Source organism: Cotesia glomerata, linkage group LG4 (genome assembly GCF_020080835.1).
Source record: "Cotesia glomerata isolate CgM1 linkage group LG4, MPM_Cglom_v2.3, whole genome shotgun sequence".
Lineage (NCBI taxonomy): Eukaryota > Metazoa > Arthropoda > Insecta > Hymenoptera > Braconidae > Cotesia > Cotesia glomerata.
In genome coordinates, this window is record NC_058161.1 from 8,792,000 (window position 1) to 8,819,922 (window position 27,923).

Below are 27,923 nucleotides of genomic sequence, written 5' to 3' on the forward strand. Positions count from 1 at the left end.
ATATTAGACAAAAAACCTTTTTAAAAAGAACTGATGAGAAATTCATGCTCGCATATTTATTCCCTTACCGTCACTCTCATCTCTCCTAAATTAAAATATTATTGAAACAAACAAAATATGTATATCTTACGCAATGCCATCTTCTTCATCGTCATCTTTATCATCAATATCAACAACAACCACAACAACAAATATCCGTCTCGCATCTCTAGGACAAACTCAAAAAATTATTGGCCATCGAAGCACGCGGCAGACCAAAACGACGAAGGACCAAGCAGGTACACTCATCGATACTCAAAATCCTTCAAGACAATATTCAAAAAAACGTAAATAACTGAACAAAAATCAACAATATGAAACTCAACATTACACAATCGAACTCATTCATTTTCATACATTTTGTAAGATATCAATGTCGAGAATACTTTTGTGCGTCGGTTTTAAAAATGTTCTTGTCGCTCTGAAACAACATATCGAAAATTCTAGTTTTATTTTACACGGAAAAAAATTGTTCGACAATGTTGACTGATAAAAATTTGAAAAGATTTATTTATTAAAAAACATTATAAAAGTATAAAACTTTAAAAAGTGCCTAAAGTTGCTATACAGCAAGCTCAACGATACAGATGGAAAAAAAGCAACAATACTATCATACGAGTGAGAAATACTTTTACCCCCTAATCTTGATAATAAATCTTCAAAAAAATGGCAATTTTAAAATCCGCAGTTGCGCAATAATAAATATAAAATTTTGGTGTAGTATCTCGAATTTTTTACTCAATCTAATACTAATTATTTATCTGTTACATAATTTTTTTCCGTGTAAATATAATGATTTTTAAAATGGATAAAAATAATCGAAATTTTAAAATTATTTTGAAACAATATTTCTTTTGTCAGACAAAATAGGCCGGCATTTTGTTTCTATTAATACACTAAAACGAGTATATAGTATAATTGTATTGCTTTGAATTTATTCATACATATTTCTGTAATCATTAATCATGAACACATTTTTTAGTTATCTAATTCCTAACAAAGATATTTACTTCCATTTATTCATTCACGATAATCGCACATTTATCATTCAGTGAAAAAAAAAAAAAAAAAGGTATACAAATCATTTTATAATTCATTATTTGTGTATTTATGTCAGTGTATGTCGCGATATTTACAAATAATCTACATAACAGCACGTATATAAATGTAAACGCAAAAAGAAACCAAGCCGCAAATCGCGCGATTTATGTGGTATAAAAAGTCAACCAGTGTGTTTTTTATTAGTTTTAAAATTAACTAGATTTTAGAGCAAAGTAAAATACTTATTATTATCATCATTATACACGGAAAAATGAGCAATCGCTTGACTCTACCGAAAATATCGGTTTTAATAATTTAAAAGTACAGATTCGAAGTCAATTAAAAATAAGCTCATCGTTATACCAAGATTATAAATTCACCTCTTGAAAAAATTAAAATTGGTTGTAGGTAAGTTTAAATAAAAGTATAAAGAAGTTGTACTTAGATATAACTATACATTTAAAGTAGTTTTAATCAATATAACATTAAATTAAATGTCTAGTACACTGAGAGAAATAATACTTCTTTTAAGAATTTATGTTCTTGACACAACATATATTCTTTAAAATTTCCAACAATTTACTTTCTTTTGTCTGAAGAATTGTTTGAATTGATTGAAATAGTTTTTCTCTAATTCAAGTGAAGCTATTCGTTTGTTTGCTTACCATAATGGAATCAGATATGGAAATTTTTCTTTTAAAAATTATTTATTTTAACGAATTATTGAGTCAAGAAATTTAAACCGACATTTTCAATAGAACCAACAAATTTTATTGATAGCCTCTATCGCAAAAAGCAATCAAGTCAACCGATTATTTTTTTCCATGTAATATCTTAATACTTATATTATATAATAATTACCATAAGGATGTTTATTTATCTTATTATGCACGCATGATTCTCGGCTCGATTTCATTTTGTATACACAATCATTCACTTCTCTATTCCAAATACTAGGGGTGTGCGAATAGTGTTCGAATCGAATCGAATCGAATAGTACTATTCGATTCGAAATTCGAATAGTTCGAATAATTCGAATATTTTAAATAATTCAAACAGTCGTTTTCTGTCGATAAGCCAACTAATTTTTATGTAAAAATTAATTCGTTTTATTTTATTTGACTAAAGGAGTCTTCATAATTATATGATTGTAAAGGCTGCTTATTATATTGGTAATAAATATTTCTTGGTGTATTCGGGGCACCTCGTCATTTTGACATTTCTCCGTGAAAATTCGATTTTATTTTAAATGAGATCTACGACACGATGGTTCATACATTGAAAGTGTGTAAAGGTAGAAATGAAAAGCGACAACAATGAAAACGTCGCATAAGCTTTTTAATACAAGATTTTATAGATATGATATTTATCATATTTGTGAAATATATAAAATATATAAAAAATTCGTGAGGATATTTAAATGATAGATCTCGATAAGTGTAACTCTAGGATGAGCTTGTATCGTTAAACATATCATCAGTAGACAAAATACAATGTCATTTCTTAGTTATTGACATTTTTTAAGATCTAAGCTCATTCTAATATTACGCTAATCGAAACCTTTCATTTAAGTACGCACACGATTTTTTTCATATATTTTATATACCTATATGATATTTCCCATATTTGTGGAGTATATAAAATACATAAAAAAATCGTGTGGGCTATGTAAATATTACTATAATGTAATATAGCTATGGACGTAATTTATTTCAGTTAAGAGAAAAATAAATTAATTTAAATAATCTTAGCTAGAGATAAAGCTATAGAATTTTCAAATGTAGTCTATATTTACACTTTTTTAATGTCTGATCTATCGTGCCCGTAGATCTCATTTATTAAAAAAATTGAATTTTCCCGGAAAAATGTCAAAATGGCGAGGTGCCCCGAGGCGGGGAGTCCGAATACGCCAAGAGATATTTATTACAAATAATAAGCAGACTTTACTATCGTAAATAAAAGTTTAAAAATTTTAAAAATAAGTTTATTAACAGAAAACGACTGTTTGAATTATTTGAGCTATTCGAATTATTCGGATTATTCGAACTATTAGAATTATTCGAACTATTCGAATATTCGATTCGAAATTCGAATCGAATAATTCGATTCGAATTCGAGGCGAATTATTCGTAAACTCGAATATTCGCACACCCCTACCAAATACTTAAAATTAAATATAAACACTGACAATACAGTTAAACGGAATGTTAAAAATCCTTATGCACCGACTCATCTCACTTAAAATGTCACTGAATGTATACAACTTCTATGATCATAAACATATGCTTATATACATAGACTTTCAATTTTCCAAAAATTAATCGTTCCTTCTCGCCGTCCGTTGAACACTTTTCTTTTAAATGTTTAAATAGAACATTTTTTCAAAATCATTATTTTTAAACTTTTCTTGTTTTCACACACATTATTGTCAATAATATATTAATTACGCGCTTATTTCATAAGACATAACACTCAATCATTTACCTGAAAACCATACTTTAAACCATATCAAAACATGAAAGACAACAAATGATATATAAATATTTATTTATTAAAATATTGCGTGAAATTAAAAGTAGAAAATAAATTAATTTGCCTGATCATAATCATTGATCGTTTATTTACCCTCAAATTTAAAAAATCAATAAAAATTTTAATATTTTCACTTTGAATAAGTAAATTTAAATTATATCAGAAACATAGATATTAGGGTGTGCCAAAATGTAACTCCCGTGGAGAACCTTTTAAAATTGGAATTTTTAGTTCCGCTTTTAACAGGGGCTGCATTTGGGCATTTCCTGATATATTTTGGTGTGAGACAATGTATTTGATTTTCATAGAATTTTTTAACAGAAGCTTAGTTTGGGTATTTCCGGTGAAAATTCAAAATTTGGCCGGAAGTGCCCAATTAAATCTCCTGTTAAAAATCCTATAAATAATCAAATGAATTCTCTCAACCCGAAATATCTCAGAAAATGCCCAACCACAGCTGCTGTTAAAAGTGGAACTCAAAATTCCAATTTTAAAAGGTTCTCCACGGAAGTTACATTTTGGCACACCTTAATATATATGTATTAGGGTGTGTCAAAATTGAATTTCTGTGAGGAACCTTTTAAAATTGGAATTTTGAGTTCCGCTTTTAACAGGAGCTGTATTTCGGCATTTCCGCTGAAATTTCAAAATTTGGCCAGAAGTGCCCAAACAAAGCTCCTGTTAAAAATTCTAGAATTTCATAGCTATGAAAATCAAATAAATCGTTTCCCCCCAAAATATCTCAGGAAATGTCCAAACACAGCTCTTGATAAAAACGGAACTCAAAAAATTCCAATTTTAAAAGATTCCTCATGGAAATTAAATTTTGGCACACCTAATATATATAATTTAAATATGATGAGATTTTACAAGGAACTAATACTACATATAAGATCTCATAGATTCTGGTGAATTTTAATAATGATGAGTTTCGTAGACAAATACACATGTAAAATCTTATAGAATATATTTCAAGTTTTTTTTTATAATATTCTATGAGATTTTTCCAGCATGATCGTGTTAAGTATATGTTTAAATATCGACCTATTTTCAACCGCATATTAATTTAGTTTTATTAAACCAGCTTCAAAACTAATAATTTATAAATTTATCTATAATCCGCCATCCACAAATCTAGATTTAACAATATATAATCAGGCAAAGTAATTTTTACCTTCAACAAGCAATTGAGGTATATTTATATATTTATTTGATGTATATCGTGTTTTATGATACATTCATGATACATCTAAGCACAAATAAAATGTAAAACTACTGTAAAAAAATATTTATAACAATATTTTAAACGAAAGTAGTTATACATTTTTGAGCATAAACTCCGTAGTATGAGATCTTGTCCACAGCAGCGCCACCGGAACATTATCTGGCAGGCAGAAGCGGGTATTCCCGTAGCTGCATTGTCATTGCGAAATAAAACTTAACTCCTTTCGTTTTTTTCTACGAAAGTGACTGTTGTGAAATGTTTAAATAAAAATGGACTATAAAATAATAGACTTTAAAACGGTGAATGCATAAATGGACAAAATGTCGGCCGTACGTCGCGGTGGGCGAAAGAACTGCGGCGTCGCCCGGCGTCGATATTTTTCATCAAGAGGATTACAATAAATTTTGTATAAAGAATGGATTAAAAAATAAATAAAAGAAATAATAAAACACGATCGTTCGGAAAGTCGAGATTGAATTTAGTGTGCTTAAATTTAACGAAAAAAAAAAAAAATAAATAAATAATCTACCTGATATAATTGAAGATCCACAAGTTATTAGTTGTGAACCGGAAGCGAATAATTTCCGATCTCGATGATGTTTGATAGTAACACTCACTATATAAGTGAATATTACTTGTAAAAAGTAATATAGTGAAGCAAAATATATATATGAATATATAATTATTATAATTTAAATGGAAGAAATCTGGATCGAGCTGTTCAAGTTGAAGCAAGTAAAGGGAACGTCGCTATTCTTTCGTCAACCGGGACTGCGAGAGTACCGCTTCCTCTGAGAGGCGGTTAACAATCGAGCGAGGCTAGATAATGTTAAAGTAATGATAATAGAGAATGAACAATTAATGTAATGGACATAACAACAACTAGTAATAGTTGATAAATAATTAGAACAATCTAGCCACGCATCGATTTGAAATCTCCTCACAGCACCACTATCACCACCATCATCACCAACTAAACACGAAACTCCAAGATATAAAGAAATAATAAAATAAAATAATAACTATAAAATTAAGTAAAGTTATATTAATACTAATAAATAATAATGATACTATCATTAGTCAGGACAAGCGCCAGTAACATCTGATATTGCTTGTTTATAAGGAGCTCAAAGCGACGAACGAGACTTTGAAGAGCCTCCAGACCCAGCTGGAACTGGCTTATGCCTCGACAGCCTCATCCGGGGCACCTGTTGCCGGAAGCGGGATCATCAGTGGTCTCGGAGATTACGGGGGATTGTTAACCAGCACAGCGACCCATTTGGGGGGCAGCGTCGCTGTACCTGGGGGTGTTCCAGGGAGCAGCACTCTCACCGCCATCTTGGAAACTAAAGACGCCCGGATTCAGACCCTGGAGAAAGAAGTCAGTCTGCTGGAGGCGGAACTGCAGCGGATCCGTGAGTGCGGTGGGAAGTTGAGGGAACAGCTGCTAAAGGCAACGGCTGTTCCCAGCGGAATTGGTTCAAAATCTACCACCGGGGTCCAGCACTGCGGATCAGGTATCGTCGAAACGTCCGCTAGGGGGCATTCACTGTCACTACCCAACGCACTCGAGAGTCTCCAGTCAGCTGTCCTTACTTGTGGACCCTCCACAGTGTCGTCCCTCGTGCCAAAAGCCCAAACTCCAACTTCGACTCTAACCAATTCAATTGCCGCGAATTCTTCGACAGGTCCATCAGCCTCCTGTCTCACTGGAATTTCCTCGGGGCTGTCAACAGGGGTCGTTAATCCTTATGCGGAGCGGCATCACTCCCAGCAGCATCACTACCATCATCATCATCATCAGTATCCTCAGCAGCATCACCAGCAACACCAGCATCAAATTCACCAGCATCTTAAGCATATAGAACCAGCTGCTGCTGGCGTGTTGGCCTTGCACGCTCACACCTTCAACAAGCACGATCTCAACTTTAAACGCCAAGTAAGTTTCTTCATCAACAACGTCCGCATCGAAAAGAACGACGCCATCTAAGTCTAAATCTGGATGATCTGGCGGAAGACTACTTTGGCTACTGTGTGATCTATGATCTGTCTTTGTTGTCCATTCAAGGGGAGGTGAGGGAATCGGTGGCGAATTTTTCTAGAGCTCTTTTTTTAATATTATTACCATTTAATTATTATTATTATTTTTATTATTATTTATTATTATTATTAACTGATATCAAGCTCAATACTGCTATACATATTGTTAAGTAAAACAATACCCGTTCCTTTTTTTATTAGATATTTTGTAAATTATCTATAACAAATCTTGAAAATCAATTTTTGAGCCCCATGTTTTGAACTTCCGTTTTTAGGGTGGGACTGTGAAAAATTTTTTATTTGCTTTCTTATTTGTTTATATAAATGACTACTCTTATTATTATTATATAAATATTGAATGAAGCCGAAAGTAATATATAATATTAATAAAATGCATTTATCTGAATGCCAAATAATGAGGCGTTAGCGTAACGTGTCTTGATGGGTTAATACCCCGTTAGACTTTTATTAAGCCAATTATACGTTGCTGTGTCTTTTTACGGCAACTAAATAACATTATAAACCAGCCGTGTTCGAAAAAGAAATATCTACATATTATATATTCTTAATCCTTTTAAATAATTACTACTGTACCTACAAAAATATATCCTTCCCGTTTATCATTTATTTTTTTATCAATATGAAAGGAAAAATAATAAGAGTATATATTCTAAAGTTATATATATATATATATATATATATATATATATATATATATATATATATATATATATATATATATATATATATATATATATTTATATTTATTACGAGCAAGTGGTAGAGTATTTTATGATCTGACGTATCCTGATAAATAAATTGAATATATTTGAGTTTAAAAAAGATTAATTTAATAGTGAAAACTAAAAAAGGATTTTAAATGGTTTTAAATCTGAATGCACACCTTAAGCGCTCATTATCCAAAATACAACGCGCCAAATACACGTTTAACCACAAGTGTGTAATAATTTGATTTGAAAAATTAATTGAAACTTTTTACAAAACAATCTAGGAAATTTATAATAATAGTCGGTTATTTTTTGACTGTATTTGAAAATGTTATAAAAATTTTATTTTGATACAAGTTATAAATGTATCTAAAGCTATGAAGATAGTTAAATGTGGTTACATCATAAAAAATAAAGTGAATATAAACAGAAGATACTAAACAGCTCGCGTTTAAGGTGTGCAAAAACTACCGTAATCATAAGAAAGTTTTTTTGGCTGTGTAGTTTGCCGAATCCTTAATGTACCTAAAGAAACTAAAGTAGCTATAATGAAAAATAAAACTTTAGGCCTTAGAAACTGTTGACCCCTTGAGATGTCTAAAATTGTTAAATGTCCAGATATATATTTCAAAATAATAATTTTTCTTTTTAAGATTAACAAGAAATGATGTTCGAATATCGATATTATATATTAATTAATCACGTGATATTAATTTTTTTAAAGTGATAATCGTGAGAAACCGAGAAATAAAACTCACTTTATTCTTCCGCAAAAAATAATCATGACTTTATTTAACCAACGAATTTTAGTAGGGAATTCGTGGAATTAAAGTCGTGTCTCGATTTTTGGTCTCGTCTTATGTTTTAAAATAAATAAAAAATATGCTTTGCTGCAAGTTCTATATCCTAGCTCGGCAAAATAAACTTATATGATAGATAAAATAAACAGAGATGCATTGATAACTAATGTCATTACTATATTTAAAGTTATTTGATTAATAATGTCAATAACGTCACTCGTTATTTAACATCTAAATTTTAACGTCTCGATCCTCATTTTATTTATAACTATGAAATATATCTAAAATTACAACTTTAACAATGACAGTAATTTTAATTGAGGTCGTGAAAGTTTTGACAGTGATGTAAATGGTAGTTTACTTCATCTTAGTAATTAATAAAAAATATATAATATTTTTTGAAAAATATGATGGAGTGAATAAATTATTGTAAAATAATATTTTTAAAAAATAATGATAAACATGGCAAAATTATTATTTTAATATTGATGTGAAAAAAACCAATACGTTGATCAATAAATTCTTTAAAATTAAAAATTTGGCCAAAAGTATCAATGAAACCTCTCCTAAAATATTTAAATTAGTAATAGATTTTAAAATCATTCATCGCATCACTAGCTTTCAACCTCACTGTCATTAAATCGGCAATCATTTATGGAAAGAAAAAAAAAAAAAAATCATTCTGTCAAAGTATCTTACTTTTTTACATCACTGCAATATTTCATTAGCATATTCGTGTCAAAAATTTTCTCTAAATTCCGAATAATTCTCACATTCAAATAAATTGATAATAATCATAAATATTTTGCATAATTATTATTTTTATTCCTTATGTTAATTTTATTATATTTTTTGGGTTTCGCTAATCATTAAAGAATTTATTTTTTTTTAAATAAAAAATTTTCATTATTTACTTTCACCATTTTCACAAATTACTATCTAACTTATGAATCAGCTGCCTGAACATAAAAAAATAAAGCTTTTGTCGTATGGCTATTCTCACGCAATCATCCTCATAACTTTGAAAAATGCTTTATCACACAGTAATGCTTCTATTAAACCCAAAGCCAACACTTACATTTTATTTATTTATCATTATTTATTTTTTATTATTCCACTGGCATTCTTCTATCAATATATCTTCACGTATCTCTTATCTTACTTGTTTCTATTGTACTTCACGCGCCATTAAATCTAGCACAACATTTTCTCACATAAAACATTTCCAACGTGACGAGGAAAATAATAAATATTAATTTTTAATTACAAAAATAAGATGATAATTAATTTTTAGCATGTGTACCCGAAGTTGTTCACGTGCATGGAGCATGAACGCGCGCAATTCACAAAAAATGCTTTCGTTAAAAATGACGTTTCTCTTTCGATTTCTCTGATCTCTATTTTATGATTTACTGTTATTATTGAATGATTTTGTTTAATTATTTATACGTATAATATTTTTTTCTCTACTTCATTATCAATTAAATTGGTAATTATTGATTATATTTTTTTATGATTGTACTCTAGTTCTTTTCTAACGCTAAATCTGTCTCTCTCTTCTTTTATCTGCCGCACTCGAAAATAAAATTACAAACGAACACTCGATAATTAAGCTAATTACAAAGAAGCATTACTTGAGCCGTGAGATATAATTATATAAATTTTTTAATCTACGAGTGACGTTCGTAATTTTTTATGCAAGCTAATTTTTTCATAGTGTCTGTTTGGTTTTTTTCCGCGACTCACTTCAATCTACAAACAAAAAAAACTTAATTAATACAGTAAAATATAAAAATAAAATTAAAAAGTAGTTTTACTTTAATATTCATATAAATATTTTGATGACATACTCTTTAGTAAACATAATCCTAACGCTTCGTTTATTCACAAACATAAAAAGTATTTACATGATACAAAAAATTAAAAAACGCGAATTTTAATAAGAGTAAAAATTGTAATTATAAAATTAGAAATAATATCTTGTCTCGAGTATTGAGTTTAAAATTTTGTATTAAATTAACAAAAAAATCTAACGTTTTAATTAAAAGAAATTAATTGTTAGATAAACCAAATGTGACACTTTGATTATAATTTTTTTTAGCATTTAAGTTGTACTTTTTAAAATAAAAAGATTTTAAGCTTAAGTTATAGATAAGACAACGTCAACAGTGGCCGTCGCTTCCATTTATTCTCGTTTTCTATTTTAATTTATTACTTTTATTTCATTAAAAATTTGTTTAAATAATAATTTAATGCAAATATTTTGATTTAACAATAAATAATGAATAATTTAAAAAAAAAACTAAAATAAAATAACGAGATTTTATGGAATATCGTCGTGCCCAAAAGCGTGTGAAGCATATTAAAAATGGTCCCGAAAATATTTTAGCTTTCTGAAGAGGTAAGGATATAAGTCACTCGTCGAACTGAGAAGCACTTCCAAGCTCTTCTCCAAGCACCCATTCCTTCGTTTATCACTGCGTTTGCTTAAACGAGGCATCCTTCCATAGTATCTGGATTATCGTAATTATTACTAAATGTAACATTTTACCAATTTATTCAACTACATATTTATTAAAAATGAGTAATGTCAATTAAATTTTTTTACCTATTTCTAATATTCAGTAGATGTCTCAGAATTAATAAATATTATCAGTTATCAGATTTTAAATAATTCATACAGTATCGCTAACATTTGTTACATTATAAATCTTCAGTAAAGAATCATTACTATTAATATTATTATTATCAATCATATCGCATTACAATTTTTTTTGATTAATAATGCTTGATAAAAATATATTTTTCAAAGTCATCAATATCATCTAATAATAATAATCTTCATATATATATTTACCGTTTTTTATCTTGTACGTCATTTTCTCATTATCGCGAGGTAGTGTACTATAGATTGTTCGTAGAAATCGTCATGAGTCATGACTTTTGTTAAAAAAGTCTCGTTTTACGAAACAACATTGTTATTTCCCTCTATTGCATTCCCTTTGTTGTTATATGACAATCATATCCTCTCTGGTCCATTTCGTTTGCAGGGTTATATTGACTCGCTGCTCGTTTTCATCACAGGAATTTTCATCATTGAAATTAATTACAAGCATGTCTTATCATTTTAAAATAATTAATTTGTAAATAATTAATAATTATTAATATTATATTTTGGTTATTTGCAAAAGATGTGATATTGTGATACCTCTATAGGCAAAAATTTATTGTGTAGTCGTCTGAAGAAATTTTTATTAATAGCCAATTTTCCAGCCAGATGTTTTATTTTGTTCGATATTATTGTGAAAAGAAATAAAACCTATTGATACAATTATCGTATTCGATTCACAGTTCAAAAAACTCACCAACTGACAGCGCAACCGAATAGTTATACGGAAAAACTCGATAGGGGTTTCAATTTTTTTTTTAGGTTTGTTTATTTTTTAACTTTTAATACTTGTTTTGTTTCTTTTACCATTTGATTAAAATATTATTATATAAAATAGAACATATACAATTATACATATTATATAAAAGACTGTTAGAAGAAATTAACTTACTTAAATATAATTTTCTAATTACTATGTCAATCTATTATTGTCAAAGCATTGAAATAAAAACAAAGTCTGAAGAAATCTGTTGTGTATGGTTTTCTTTTAGATCATATAAGCTTCATTTGATTGTTCCATCACTGAAGAAATTTTGTGAACTGAATACGATAGATATTTTATATGAAATATTTTGGATTTTAATGGAAATAACATTTTTTATGATTAACATAATTCTAAAATCAATAAATGTAAATAATAAACAATATTCGATAGCATTAAACTAGCTACGATATTATCAATAAATTAATTTAGCAAAGTGTAATTTGTAATAATTTTACTCTGAGAATTCACGAAGTACTTCGGTGCATAATAAATTTTGTTGTCAATAGGATATCCAATATATTCAATAGAGTGAATAAAACACTGCTATTAGTATATGAAATTGTCACATGTTTTCTTTTTTACAATATAAACCAATACAAATTTTTATTTTTATAATACAAATATATTAAAATTTTAATTAATTAAAATGTGATAAGACATGTTCGTTACAGTTAGTGGTTAGCTAATAGAATTTTAGTGATACACAATGCTTTTTTGACGTTAAATATCAAAGTGATAATTTACTTTTATTAAACTTTGATATGTTTCGTCAGAGTTATTACGCTGACAAATGTAGAATAATTATTCAAATTTGATATTTTATAAAAAATATCAAATTAAATGTATGTATTTATTTATAATAAATACATTTAAAAATATTATGAAAAAAAAAAAAATAGAAAGACCTGCACCCTGAGATACACATCTTAAGATCCAAGGATTTATATAAATATATGAATCATATTAATATTACGATTGAATTATACAATATAATTTACACACACTAAAGTACATACACATGCTGTCAATGATATAATGCTGCATGCGGCAAACTTCGCTTAAGTATGAAGATAAAATTATTTAAAAGTAGGACTAGAAAATAATTTCGTTTAAAATTAAAGATAAAAACTATTATCTTCATGCTTTAGCATGCAAAAGTAAACCCTGAATGCAAAATTAAAACAGCAGAAATATTTTAAAAAATACAATAACAAAACAATGAAAGCCTTCCAAAGTCGATGATCTGGAATGGCTGAAAAAAATGAAGCTATGGTGAGACTGATTGTTTTTGGTCGGCACGACGAATATTTTCACAGCTGGACGAACTCAGGACGGAGGTTCAGCGTAGGGATCAGGAGATTCTTGGAATGTCTGCTAAGATGAAGACTCTCGAGGAACAGCACCAGGACTACCAGAGACATATTGCCGTACTTAAGGAGTCACTTTGTGCTAAAGAAGAGCACTATAACATGCTCCAAGCTGATGTAAGAAATTTTTTACCGCTTAATCTATCTTCTATTTTACTTTGTTTAAAAATATTAAAAATAGTTCATTCTGAGCTTATAAATAAATTTAATTTTATTCTAACTTCAAATTCACTGATTTGATTTTAAAGTTACCATTTAAACTTTGTTAATTACTTCTTCTTCATATATTCGCAAACTTTGCTAATTTACTGTTATATATTCCATTCATTACACTTGAATTAATTTAATTTTATCTAAATATAACTGTACTAATTAATTTTATTTTTTTGTAAATATTAGTAACAATTGCTATAATTCTATTTATACTTTATCGATTTGTAAGGAAACGAGATATGAGATAAAAAATTAAAGCTTTTGTGAGGTTAAAAATAAAGTTACTAATATAAATCGTAAAATATCAAGCCCGAGTTGAATCCGAATATGGCTTTACCAAGAGACAAATCGAAGATGTACAGAATGAGGTCAGAGATTGGAAGTAGGTCATCAAAGTAATGCTACTGTGAATTTTTTCCAATCTTTATCTTTTACATTTATACTTATTTCTATATCTATATCGTGAATCTAGATTTTCTTTTACACATAACTTCATACAAAATTTATCAGATACTGTTAATCTTAAAGACGCGTTTATCTCGTTTTCAATAGGTTGAAGAAATGCGACAAAGACTTGAAGAGAAGAATCGACTGATTGAGAAGAAAACTCAGGCTGTATTGCAAGCACAACAGGAAAGAAATCGCATGAATACTGAGCTGACCGAGCTCAAAGATCATATGGATATCAAAGATCGCAAAATAAATGTTCTTCAACGAAAGGTGGGTTTTTTATTTTATTATCTATTATCTCTTAGCTATTTTTATCATTATTATTATTATTATCATTTAAATCAAGAGATATTTTTACATAAAAGTAGTTTTCTTTTTACATCAACTCGATTAATTATTTTTGTAAGACATGATTTTTTGTAAATACATATGATTGATTGAGTGAGAAAGTATAATTTAAGTTTCTTTTAAGTAATTTTGTTATTCTACTGTTGTTGTTAATGTGTTCAAGTGTATGTAAACAAATGTAATTACTGCTATTAAACTAGTATCACATTGATGTAAATTTAAATAAAAAATTATCTTCTTGATAATATTGATAGTTTTACTTTATTTATCAAAGAATTTAACAAATAAATAGCATATCAATATTCTGAAACATATTATAAAATTGAAATAAAATTTTGAAAGTATATTGGTTTTGATTCGCCATGCGGGCTAGTTCTATTCGTAAAATCAAATACAGAATTTTTTTTCAACTGATACTAATTTAATAACGATTAATTTGAAACTTCCACAGATACATAATTGCTTGTTAATAAATTATTTTTTTTTATACATTTTAAGTTTTATTGTTTATACTATAATTTATAATTATTGTTATTTTTGTACAAATATTGTAAGTAGTTTTTAGTTTAGTAACATTAAGCATTTCATCTTTTTTATTTAAACTGCAACTCTATATTGTAGTCGACTTATTTTAACCATGTGGTTGATTTTTAGAAGGTAGACTACACTTTTATAGGTAATAAAAAATTTATACACAAGTAACTGATAACTTATTAAATTTCAAATATGTTTTGTATGATAAATGAGAGTAAGAATATGATGTTATTTTCGTTAATAAAAAATACGAAACATGGTCAATAAATAAAGCAACGGACTCAGTTATTAAAATAATTGAGTAAAGAAATATTACATTATAAATCAATAAAGTAAGTAAACATTGCTGAGTAAATTTCATAAATTTAAACATTTCTTACCGTAAATTTCTCTCTAACAGAACTTATGTGCTTATGTCCACTAACATAAAATTAGCTTTTTAATAATTTCTAATAAAAATGAATGGCTTAAACATTAATAACAATTTTGCATACATGAATCTTCTATTTCATATATGAAGTACAAGTTTAAGGGGCTGATTGTACTAAATGAGAACTCTAATTGAATTTTTCATACTAATTGCGACATTTTTATTACTAATAAAACATTTTTATGTAGCAAGTCATGAAATAAATCTTGTTTTTTGCTTATTATCTAGATTGAAAACCTCGAGGACTTGCTGAAAGAAAAAGATAACCAAGTGGATATGGCGCGTGCACGTCTGACCGCGATGCAGGCTCATCACTGCAATAGCGAAGGTGCGTTGAGCAGCCTTGAAGAAGCTATCGGGGACAAGGAAAAACAAATGACCCAATTAAGAGAGCAGCGAGATCGTGCTGAACAGGAAAAACAAGAAGAAAGAGAACTCCACGAGCGTGAACTTGCCGAGTATAAGATGAAGATTCATGCTCTTGAATCCGAGGTATATTTAAAAAAAAAATTTTTTCCTACACTTAAAGACTCTTTGCCTAAATTTTTGAGACGTCCATAAAAACATTTTTACTAAACTATATTTTTATTTTTCTTTCTCAAAGGTCGAGAAGCTTGGAGCACGTTTGGAACGAGCACAAGCAGAAAAAGATCGCCTGGAGGCTAAACTAGAGAGTTCACAGTCTGAACTCGGCAAAAGTAAAGCTGAGTTGGACAAAGCAGCATCCGAGGTGGGCCGTAGCGGTGCCGACTGGGAGGCAGCCAAACAGCGACTCACTAGGCTGGAACTAGAAAATGAAAGATTACGTCATGATATTGAAAAATCGTCAAGTACATTTGGTAGAGGTACACTTAACTCCTCACAGGAAATGGATAGGATTCAAGAGCGTGCTGAAAAGGCTGCAGCAGAACTGAGAAGAGCTCAAGCTGAATTGCGAGTAACGCAAGCGGATAATGAACGAGCTCGAGCTGAAGCTGCTGCTCTTCAAGAGAAGGTTATTTTCACCGATATTTATTATCTTTATTTTCACTTGTCTTTCAAATATTTACACTTTGCCTACTTGGGTTTAATTGCTTTTTATTACCTAATCGGTATGAATTAAATGAAACCTTCTTTTTTTTTTTTTTTTTTTTCAATGAAATCTAGGTTGAAAAAAGTCAAGGTGAAGTATATAGGTTAAAAGCTCGACTAGAAAACGCACAGGGAGAACAAGACAGTTTGCGGGAAGAATATGATCGAGCACAGTCCACTGTTGCTAGATTACATTCTGAACGTGACAAAGCAGTGGCTGAGCTGGAAAAAGCGCGAGAAGAACTTGAGAGAACACAAGCGACTCTCGGAAAAGCTCAGTTGCAGCAAGAAAGACTCCAGAATATGCTTGACAAAGCTCAGAGTGAAGCTGATAAACTTCAAGAACGGTTGGAAAAATCACAAACGGAAATAAGACGAGTAAGCATTTTTTAATTACGGAATTTAATTTATTTTATTAATATATTATGTACTTATTGAATTTTATTACTTAAATTAATTAACTCTTGCTACTGTAATTTAGTATTAAATGAAATAATCGAGTTGTGGTGGATTAATTAGTAGTCGTTTTCTTTGATGATTTGATGGTATTTGTAAAAAAATAAAAAAATATTCATTTTAGATGCAAATGGAGAAAGAAAAACAAAATTACGACTTTGATAATCTTCAAAGTCAATTAGACAAAGCCTTAGGACAGTCCTCGAGAATGCAAAAAGAAAGAGAAGCTATTCAATTGGAAGTCGATCGTCTACAGGATAAATATGAAAAAGCACAAGTATTATTATTGAATAATTTTAATAATGATAAAAGAATTGTTAATTATGTGTGAATGTACGTTTATATTTTTGGGTTAATTGCAGGTAATTGTTCAAAGACTGCAAAAAGATCGCGACAGTCTGCAAGAAGAAGTATCGAAACTTCAACGAGAAAAAGATAATGCACTTTCTGAATTAGATTTAGTAAAAGATAGATGGGAAAAAGCACATAACTCTCATCAAAAAATATCCGTAAGTAATATTATAATTGTTATTAAAAATGAATGAGTCATTTTAATTTATATGATTGCATAATATTATTTTTAGATGGAACGGGATGATGCAATGACAGAGATTGAAATCCTTAAAGAAAAACTTGACAAAACCCAATATGCATTATCAAAAGCAATGGAAGAGCGTGAAAATACGAGCAAAGAATTTGAAAAACTTATGGCTAAATGCGACAGGTAAATAGAATGAAAATAATTATAGCAACAATTAGTAGTTGAACTAAAAATTATGAAATTATGAAAAATGTTTCAGATCTCAGAGTGAAGTGTACCGCCTTCAGAACCGAATAGAGGTAATGGAAGCAGAAAAGGATCGATTGGAGTTAGAATCAGAAAAGAATTCACATTTAGCTCTGAAGAGTCGTGAGGAAGCACGAAAAGCTCAAGAAGAATTGGCACGCGTACAAGAAATGTATGATCGTGCGGCACTTCAATTAGGTAGAACAAAAGAAAACGAAGAAAAGTCAAAGGACGATTTAGATCGCCTATCAGTAGACCTTGAAATGGTTCGTGAGAGGTACGAAAAATCACAAATAGAATTACGTCGCTTGCAAAATGAGCGTGAAAAACTGGTAGCGGATAATGAAAGAATAAGCTTCGAATTGGAACGAGCACACTCACAGTTAAGTAAAGCACAAGCAGCAACTGAAAAATCGCAAGAAGAACTTCAACGCATGCAGATGGAAATTGAGAAATTGTATGAGAAACACGATCGACAACAAGCTGAGGTACGTAAAGCACAAGCGGAAGCTGAACGATTACGCTCAGAAGCAGAAACAGCTCGTGAAGAGTGTGATAGATATGCCGCACGATTTGGTAAATATCAAGAGAGCCAAGAGCGTCAGAAGGACGAGCATGAGAGGGCTAAAATGGACGTCGAGAGACTGCGGGATCGACTGGATAAGGCGCTTGCGGAACTGGACAGGGCGAGAAAAGCTGAACAGGACGCATCAAGACTGCGAGCCGATTTAGAACGAGCAGAGGGAGTACGAGGTAAATACCAGTTCGAGCAGGAGAAATGGCAAAGCGAGGGTAGTAGGCTACAACAGGAACTGGAAAAAGTGAGGGAGAGGTTGGAGATACGTGAATCTGAGTTAAAACGTATGCAAGCTGCATACTCGGAATTAGAAGCTAAATTACATGAGGCTCAATTACAACTCGAGAGAGCACGTGAAGAAGCCAATAAAGCTAACTCTAATCAAGAAAAATCCAGGTCAGAAATTGAGAGGGCGCGAATTGAAGCTGAAAAAATACGTGATCGACATGATAAAATAAAAGCCAAGTGCGACGCGCTTGAAGCTGATAACGAGAAGCTCAGGGTTGAAATCGTGAGGCTTGAAAGATTAATGCAAACTGAAGGTAAAACAAGGTCCGAGAGTGCTAGTATTGAAGTTGAACGGCTTAGAGCTAGTTTGGACAAAGCTATTGTAGCGAGAGATCAAGTTGAGCTTGAGGCAGGTAGATTGGCTAAAGAGCTTGAAAAATCACAAATGTTATTAGCTAAACATCAAGAGATTGCTGAAACTGCTAAGAAGGAATACGAAAGAGTACTTAACGAGCTCACGACGTTGAGAGAAGAAAGAGACACCCTGAGACAAGAGTTCCGACGTATCCAGCAGCAACAGCAAGTTATTGGTAATGAAGAGTTCGCGAAACTCCAACATGATCTTCAGGTTACGTTGCGTGAGCGCGACAAAATGGCAGCGATACTCGAGAACCGCGAGAAGCACTCGGAGAAGATTGAGAAGATGCGCGAAAAATTGGAAGCCGAAGCGAAACAACTTCAAATAGAGCGTGACCAATTGGTAATACAATTAGAAAAGTCACAGGATATGTTGATGAACTTCCAACAGGAATTGAACAGCAGTGAAACTGAGCTCGATAAACAACGCGAAGAAGTAAGACGTCTTCAGCAACAACAGCAGCAACAAGCACCTGATCGTGCTACCAAAGAAACTTTAGAAGCACAAATGCGGGAAGTTCAACGTCTCACTCAGCAAATTCAAACACTCACGCAGAATCAAAACAAAGAACGCCAGCGGGCTGAACAAGCTGAAAAATGTGTTCAGGAATTACAAAAACAAATCGCGTCGGCAGGAGCAACATCAGCCAACGATGCGCAGGTTGAACAATGGAGAAAACTTTGCGAGACGGAAAAACAACGTGCCGATACTGCGGAGAGAAACGCCAATGAATTACAGAAGAGAGTTCAAAATTCAGAGCGTCAACTTCATGCACAACAGCAGCAGATTCAGCAGATGCAGATCCATCTACAGCAGCAGCAACAGCAACAACAGCAAAATGGTGCCAGCGGACAAGAAGCAAATAAATTACGAAAAGATTTGGAGCGAGCACAAGAGGAAACCAAGCAGGCGATCATCGAGCGCGAGCGACTACAGTCTCAACTTGAGATGCTGGTGCAGGAACTCGAAAGAAATCAGGTTAGAGGTTGCCTGGCAGACAAAAGCCTGATTATGTCGTTAATGACCTACGCAATTATTAAGTCTGTCTGCTCATGGCCTGTCATTACCAGCAGCGCAAAGATTTTAGAGAATCAAATAAAAACATTTTTTACACTTACGCAACAATATATATTATTACAAATGGTTTATTCACCATCTTGATTGCACTTGCGCCTGCACACTTTTCGTCTTATCTTCTCCTCTATCTCTCTCACACACCAATATATTAATTCATTATAAAATATATATTTATTATATATATATATGTATATATAAATATACCCACTGTTATATATATGTGTATATAAATATACGTAAATGCAAATCTACATCGACCACATATATGACGTCGCCTGTTCATCGTCATCATCTGCCCTCGTCGGCTGGACGAATTAGCTATTAATTTTGTTTTTTCACTCTCTTTATACATCAACATTTTTATTATCTCTTTACTTTACTTTTTTTTTTTTTTTTTTTTTTTTTAAATCTATTATCACCATAAATCCATGTTTTTTTATTCCTTTATTGTTCAGAGTTGCTACTATTTTATATTTTTATCTCCATATACGCACTCGAATTTGGTGAAAGCAACGAGTTTTAATCTTGTATTTACTTTTTATTTTATTATTGATTAATAATTTTACAAACTACCTCGTTTCTATCACTATTTTCTTGGGAATGTAGCTTAAGTAGTTTTTGAATTTTTGAACTATTTATTTATAATTATTCATTATTTATTTCTTTTTAATATTTTTATTGATGTATTAATTTACATTATGTATTAAATGAAAAGGATTCAGTTATACAAAGTATTTAATTTAATATAAAATTAATGAAAAATTATATGTATAAGCCAATTAGTACATAATGTCATTGCGTAATAAACTTAATTATCGTATGTATATATTTGATTAACCTAATAATTAACTATGGGTTATTAATTAATTTTGATTACTGATATGAACTTAATTATTAGAATACGATTTCGAGATAATTAAAAGTTTGTAATAATATTATTTATAAAGTTACGAACGAACTTAATTATCTGAGTAATTATAAATGTGTATATATTATCGATAAACTAAATCCTTTTCTAATCAATAAGCATTAAAAATTTTTTTGTTATGATTATTACTATTATTATTATTATGATAAACGTAAAATGCATAATGTATGTACGTGAGTGTCAATTTTATGTTATCACGAAATCACATTTGTTTGTATTTTGTAATTTAATGTGATGCGATCATTGATTATTTTATTATAATTTTAATTTAAGTTATTTATTATGATTATGTTATTTATATATTTTAAGTATCATTATGATTTTATGAGTTGATATTTAGTTGTTTTATACATTAAGTGAAGTTATTGGAAAGTTTAAATGTAATTTTATTTATGAGATAATACTCGTGTAAAGGAATTGTGCGAAGCTTTTTATTTGCGCATTTTATAACATTTTTATATGAGTAGTTAAAGTATTATAAAATTTTTATTGAAAAATCTTTATATACAACGACAAGATAATTTTATAAGAAAAGTTATTATGATATTATAAAATCACACAGGTGGATCTACACGAAGCGAACAAGAAACTCCAAGCTGGCGGAGCCAAACCTGGCGCCGATACTAGCCAGGAAAGAAAACAATTAGAAGAACATCGACGTCAGTTGGAAGAGCAGAGGAAGCAGATGGAGGAACGCGCGAGAACATCTGACGCTAGAATGAGAGCTGCTGAAGAAAAAGAAAGGGCACTACAAACTTTAGACCAGGACTTGAAAAAGAGAAAAGCAAAAATGGATCAATTGGAGCAACAACTTCAAAAAGTATATAACAACTTTTAGATAAATATCTTTTAAATTTATAATATATAAGTTTAAGCCGTAAATGTATGACAATAAATTTTATTTCAGAGTGGTGGATCGCCAGACAAAAGACTGGCAGAAATGCAAAAAGCACTGGACACTGCAGAAAAAGAACTGGAAAGAGCGAAAGAAGAAGCTGGAAGAAGTTCGGCGGAAACAGAGAGATTGCTTCAGCTCATGCAAATGACGCAAGAAGAACAAAATTCGAAAGAAAAACAGATACGCGAACTTCAAGAGTAAGTTTTTAGTTTTTAAGTATAAAATATTCATAAACTTGAGGCCAACAGAATCTCTCTCTTCTCTCTATTGTTATGTTATGAATTAACATACTTTTTATGCTACATTTTTTTTTTTTTTTATTTTAATATAATAATAATAACAACACTTTTGATTATTATTGTAATATTTCAGCGCTCTTAAAGCCGCACAAGCTAAATTAAAACAAGCCACAACTGCACAGCAACAAGAGGTCAGTAAATCTTTTTTTATACCATCAATAATTCAACTAATATAACTAACATTAACAATATATTAATTATTTTCACGCTATCATGGATTCTAATAAAAATTGTAACACGTTTAATTACTATTTTATTCAAAAAATTATTTCTTCTTTATTGAATGGTTGTAATATAAAAAACATAAACAGGCGGGTCCAGCTGGATTCTTAAAAAGCTTCTTCTAAAGCAACTCTTATGTTGGGGACGCTTTTTCCATTCTTTTTAGTACAATTTGCTATTGAGAGTGGTTAATATGTGAATATTAAATTTTACTATAAAACTTTTTATTAGAACTTATACAGGATGATAAAAAAATTAAATGACAGGACATTTGATTAAAAATGTACGACTTTACGTGAATTAATAATGACCATTAATGTATTAATAATTAAAAAATTAAAAAATAATAGTGATAATAATAAATTATTAACAATAACTATTAAATTAAAGATAATAATAAATGAATAGTTAAGTGTGACAAAGAGAAGTTAAAAAGAATGGTGAAACATATAAACAATTTATCAACAAATCAACGGCAACAATAAAAATTACGAACGTATTCGTTACAGTGTCCGAATTTATACCTCAGACAAATATTTTATACTTTGCAACACTCCGGGTCATCAGTGAAACTGGTTAATTACTCCCCGTGATAGCCAATTAGTTTACCTGGACGAGTAATATTGTGACCACCAATAAACAGTGTATTTTTTTCTCTTAAGTGCCGAGGTCGGGCAATGTCATTGTCGTTAAAATTTACAGGACTTCAATATTAAATGACGTGCTTAAAACCTTGCAAGAATAAAATATACATTTTAGCTACTTAGTGGCGCAAGTACGAATTATTCTAGAATGTTAAAATTCTAAACTCTTTAATAAAATTAAGTTGTTGTCGACAGTTAGATTATTTTTTTTTAGCTGATCTTAAAAGTACAATTTTAATCATTTGAGTTCTTCTCAAGATATTTGAAAACTTTATAGTTTGAAAAAAATTTTTTTAAATTATAATATTCGATTACGGATATATTACGATTAAAAAACAACAGTATGATAGTTTATTAAAAAATAAATAAATAAATAATAACTAGAAAATAAATAAAATAACTTTAACGGATGAACAATAAACAGTGACCGATGTTAAAAATAATTTATAATACAACCATTCAAAAAGTTTATTCTTTTTCAAAATTAATAAATTAGTCATCACAATAGAAATCGATTAATTATCATGGTTTTTTTTTCCTTTTTTTGCTGTATAAAATTTCCTCACAATTTTACGTCTCGTACCACGATGTACTTAAAAAAAAAAAATAAAATAAAATTACAACAAAGAAGATAAAAGAAAACTATTACAATCCTGATGAAATAAATAATGGCATTACTACCAATGGTGACATCGAAATGTGGCGAGTAGAATTGAAATTAAAAGACAGGAGAATTTATGAATTGGAAATGGAGATACAATCGATTGAAGACTTCCTAAATAGCCATTCAGAGACGAATGGTATCGTCGAATTGCAAAAAATAATAAAGAAGAAGCTATCGAAAATCCATAAACTAGAGACAACTGTGGCGGAGTTTGAAGATTTTCTTAAACAAAATCCTGACGTTAAAGAATTGCATGATCTTAAATGTCAAGTTGATTTGAAAGAACGTAGAATACGTGATTTGGAAAGCTGGATTGAGAGAAATGGCGACGTGGGAATTGAGAAAACACGTATTATTGAATTGGAACAAATGGTGACACATCTTGAAGAATATGTCAAGAGCCACAACGTTGACGCGCTTAAACAAAAACTACAAGACCGCGAAGAAAAAATAGAACAGTTATTGAAAAAAATTGAAACGTTAGATAAAGAATTGATGAGAAGAGAGCCGATTAAAAATACAAATAATTTATGTGACGACGAATTACTCAATAATTTTGATGATGATGAAAAAATGCAGATTATTAAGAAGGTTATATATGATAAAGAGGTTAAAATGAAAGAAATGGAACATGCGATATCGGAAAAAGACAATAGTATTCAAGGTTATGAACAACAAGTAATTGAGCTGCAAGACAAAATATTTAAAATGGTTGATGAGATGAAAAGTATGAAAATAGAATTGAGTGAGTACGAAGCTGAGGATATTGGAGTACTGAAAGAAGAGATAAGAGTGAGAGATGAAAAAATTCAACAGTTGGAGGAAGAAATAGACTCACTTGAACGGGTATTTGGTGATAGAATGGATTTAGAAGAAATAGAAGAGCTATTGAATGTTATTAAGAGGAAAGAAGAGCACCAAAAACAATTGGAGCTTAATCTTACTAAAGAAAAAAATGAAAATAAAGAGCTGAGAGCTGCACTTAGAGACAGTGTCGCGATTGCTAATGAAGCTGAAAGAAAATTCAAGCAAACAGAAAAGAGTAAAAAGGATTCTATTGACAGGGTAAGATATAAATGGTTAAAAATTCAAATTTAAACAGTACGTAGATGCATCATTTTTTTTTTTTTTTTAGCTAAGAGAAGTTCAACCTGAAATGTTTTTCAAGTGATATTTGAAGGTTTATTTTTATTGCATTAAATATATAATTTGATAATCTTTGTACTGTTAGAATATATCGCATAAACATTAATAGTTAAATATTTTGAATAATACATTTTTAACTAATATTGAATTTATTTGGTACTTAGTATGATTTAATACGAATTTTTATCGCCGTACTAGTTTTAACGTCAGTTTTTTTATGATATTAAATAGAGAAATTGCATTACCGATAGTAAATATGGTCAGAGTATATATTAAAGTGTCTAGCACAAAACTATTTTATGGCTAAAATTAAACTTTATGATGCATCTATTAAATTTTGTCGACATAGTTAAATTATTATTAATATTAATATTATCAGAATAAATGAATTTATCAGGTAAAAAAGTTAGAGCAGAAAGGAACAACTTTACAATCAACGAACGCGTTAAAATGTCACTCATGCCGGTCTCTAATTAAAAAATTCTTAAAATGCGAAAAGAATTTGAAGCGCCTGAAAGATGAAAGAAGAATCCAACTAAAAGATCTTCGTCACTTAAGGTAATTAAAACCATAAATATTTATGAAATTACAAGATTACTCTTTTTAAATTTAAATTAAATTTACTGTAGGTGTGAAAGTTTGAAAGCAGCATTATCAGAAAAAGATGCTCATCTGGCATTATTAGAGCTTTCAGCAGCAAAAACGGTAACTCAATTCGATCAAATGGAACTATTGAAAGCCGATAAAGCAAGATTACTTGAGGAATTAAAAAAAGAGGTGAGATTTATTTTTTTGCTTGACGTTAAATAATTACCTATTATCTATGATCGATTATTGAACTTCTTTGTATTCATCCTTTCTATTAAAAAAACTAATTTAATAGGATAGAAAGTGCATAGAATTATCTGAAGAGGAATCAAGTGACTCTACGACTGAATCAACAATTGTTTCTAAAATTCTTGAACCCACGTTCGTCGAAGATGAAGACTATCTGGATAATTCACAAAGTGTTTCTGAGACATCGCGATAGGTATTTTTTTTTTTTTTAAGTAAAAAAATTATTTGTTAAAATTTTATTAATAATTCATATTAATTATAGGAGCTGAAAGAAGAGTTTGAAATATTTCTTCAATTATTTTTGGAACGCATTCGTCGATCAATAGCATCCGTATTAATCTCCACGGTCACTTCATAAAAGCTTCCACCAATTTGAAAGGGTCAATAATTATTTATTAATTTGGAATGTTCGAGAAAAAAAAAAAAAAAAAAAACATTTATAGTCACAGTCAATATAAATTGTGTTTTTACTTTTTTTTTTGTTGAAAAAAAATTACAGTAAATTATTCAGTTTTTTTTTTTAATTTGGATTTTACGTCACGGGTCCAAGATAATTATATTATTTATATATAAAGGGTGCCAGTGTAATAGTATTAATAGTTTTAGAAACTAAAACAAGTACGGAGATGTGAAACTAACAAGAATATTACAATTAATTTATGTGAGGAATAAATTATACTCTAAGCAATAATATTTATTTAATAATAAAACGTGTAAATTCGTTGCGAATAGGAATAGTAAACTTTTCTGGTTTTGTGTAAGATATATCAAGGCTTCGATCTGATGTTTGAGTGTTTCAAATATCAGCAGGTGCTGAATATCGTTTATCATGTTTGACAATAATGATCGCAGCAAAAAAAAAACTAAAATGTTTAAATATTAAAAAGGCATCTTATTTAAAATTAATAAGAAATATGGTATATATAATAAGCCTGATGGAATTACGTAATTAATGAAAAGCAAGTTTTAATTATCCAAAGTAATTATTGGAATTGCTGGATTATCAAGACTTTGTTGAATAATTAGCTGATGGTTAGAAGGTCCATGAGATATAATTATATTTAATATTTATATTAATAATATTAATATTAACTAGTTTATTCCTTGTAGCATTAATATACAAAAATACCCACGGCACTAATTTAGTTTTGTACATATATATACGTATTCTTTTATATGTTATTAATTAAATACTTCAGATTTTACAATCTTTACTTTCTACCACTTATATGATTTCAAAATTTTAAAAATCCAGAGACTTGTATTTACTTAAGGCACTAAAATATCTTTTGTAAATAGCTTTCATTAATCTTTAATGTCTTAAACATATAAATATTATATAAATATATACATTGTTAATCTATGTAAAGAGATTAAACCTGTCTATTTGCTGAAATATAATTAGAAATTGAATTAACGAAAATTTCCGTCGATTACTGGGTAAAAGAAGAGAAAAAAACGAAAGATTGAATAAGAAGATAAATTTATCGATGATGAAATCCAGTCTTAAAGTCCTTAATAGATTATTATTATAATATTATGAGTATTATATTGACGAAGAAGAGCGGTGAATATACTTTGCAAGTAATTTATATAGTGGTATTATCGCAAAAAAATAATTAGTGGGATATAAATTAAAAGAAGATTAATTTAGAGAAGAAATAGAATTTCTAGAAAATGTGACAACAGGGTTGTCTAGGGTGCGATTGATTAACAACCAATCGACGTGCCACTGTCATATCAAGCCTATATCATCATGTTATGTCATAATTAATCAGAATAATATAAAAAATAATTATTATTAATCGTTAAATGAGCGTATTGTTGATCATGTATGATTGTTTGAACAGACGATTTTTGTATCGTCTAATCAATTAACAGTGTAATCAATTTAAGATTCTTGTTGATACATATAGTTAATTAAAATTTGAATTAAAACAAAATACTTATCATTATTATTGTCAAAGATAATTCAGAGTTTCAGTGCACCGTGTTATAGATGATGCTCGATTAATTATTCTATATAAATATATAAAAATATTTAAAAAGAAAATTTGAAAATTACTCGAATATATAATTTAAAAAATTATAGAAAAAAATAAAGTGTTATAATAATAGTGTTAGAAAATAATAAATATATAGTTGCAAACAAAAATCAATAATACACGATACAACAAATCAGTATACACGTTTTTTTGAATAAAATGATTTGCTATTATCGTTGTTATAATTTTTCTTGTTGAATTTGATTAATTTACTTAAATGTACAAGTAATTTTTCTTTATTTGTCAGATGATGATAATAATAATAATAATCACAAAGATTTTAAAATGTATATTTAAGTATGGCCGGAAAAAAATTTCTTATAATGAATCTTAAGTGAGAGATTGTTTTTATTACTTTTTGACTCGACTGTTTAGTATTTATGAGTGTTTTTTATGTGAAACACTATTATATTATAATAAACACAAATGGACTTGCGGGTAAATT

General features: G+C 29.4%; 1 protein-coding gene and 1 long non-coding RNA gene across 6 annotated transcripts in view; both read left to right on the forward strand.

The window, feature by feature from the left end:
* Positions 1-26,879, forward strand: part of LOC123263719 (ELKS/Rab6-interacting/CAST family member 1) — a 64,799-nt gene extending 37,920 nt beyond the window's left edge. For 2 of the 5 annotated variants that reach the window (XM_044726662.1, XM_044726664.1), the window contains 18 exons: positions 10,795-10,806; positions 13,156-13,323; positions 13,972-14,139; positions 15,410-15,673; positions 15,786-16,175; positions 16,328-16,630; positions 16,833-16,985; positions 17,071-17,217; positions 17,293-17,432; positions 17,509-19,696; positions 21,286-21,543; positions 21,631-21,818; positions 21,994-22,051; positions 23,418-24,515; positions 24,994-25,154; positions 25,226-25,373; positions 25,480-25,626; positions 25,696-26,879. In XM_044726662.1, the coding sequence (XP_044582597.1) occupies positions 10,795-10,806; positions 13,156-13,323; positions 13,972-14,139; positions 15,410-15,673; positions 15,786-16,175; positions 16,328-16,630; positions 16,833-16,985; positions 17,071-17,217; positions 17,293-17,432; positions 17,509-19,696; positions 21,286-21,543; positions 21,631-21,818; positions 21,994-22,051; positions 23,418-24,515; positions 24,994-25,154; positions 25,226-25,373; positions 25,480-25,626 (5,991 nt within the window). In that variant the 3' untranslated portion in view covers positions 25,696-26,879. The other 3 variants (XM_044726665.1, XM_044726666.1, XM_044726667.1) reach the window with 3 other exon arrangements.
* On the forward strand, positions 336-6,099 carry LOC123263723. The gene is made up of 2 exons (XR_006509214.1): positions 336-1,488; positions 5,961-6,099. It is a non-coding gene; the product is annotated as an uncharacterized LOC123263723 (long non-coding RNA).
* Positions 26,880-27,923: the final 1,044 nt, after the last annotated feature.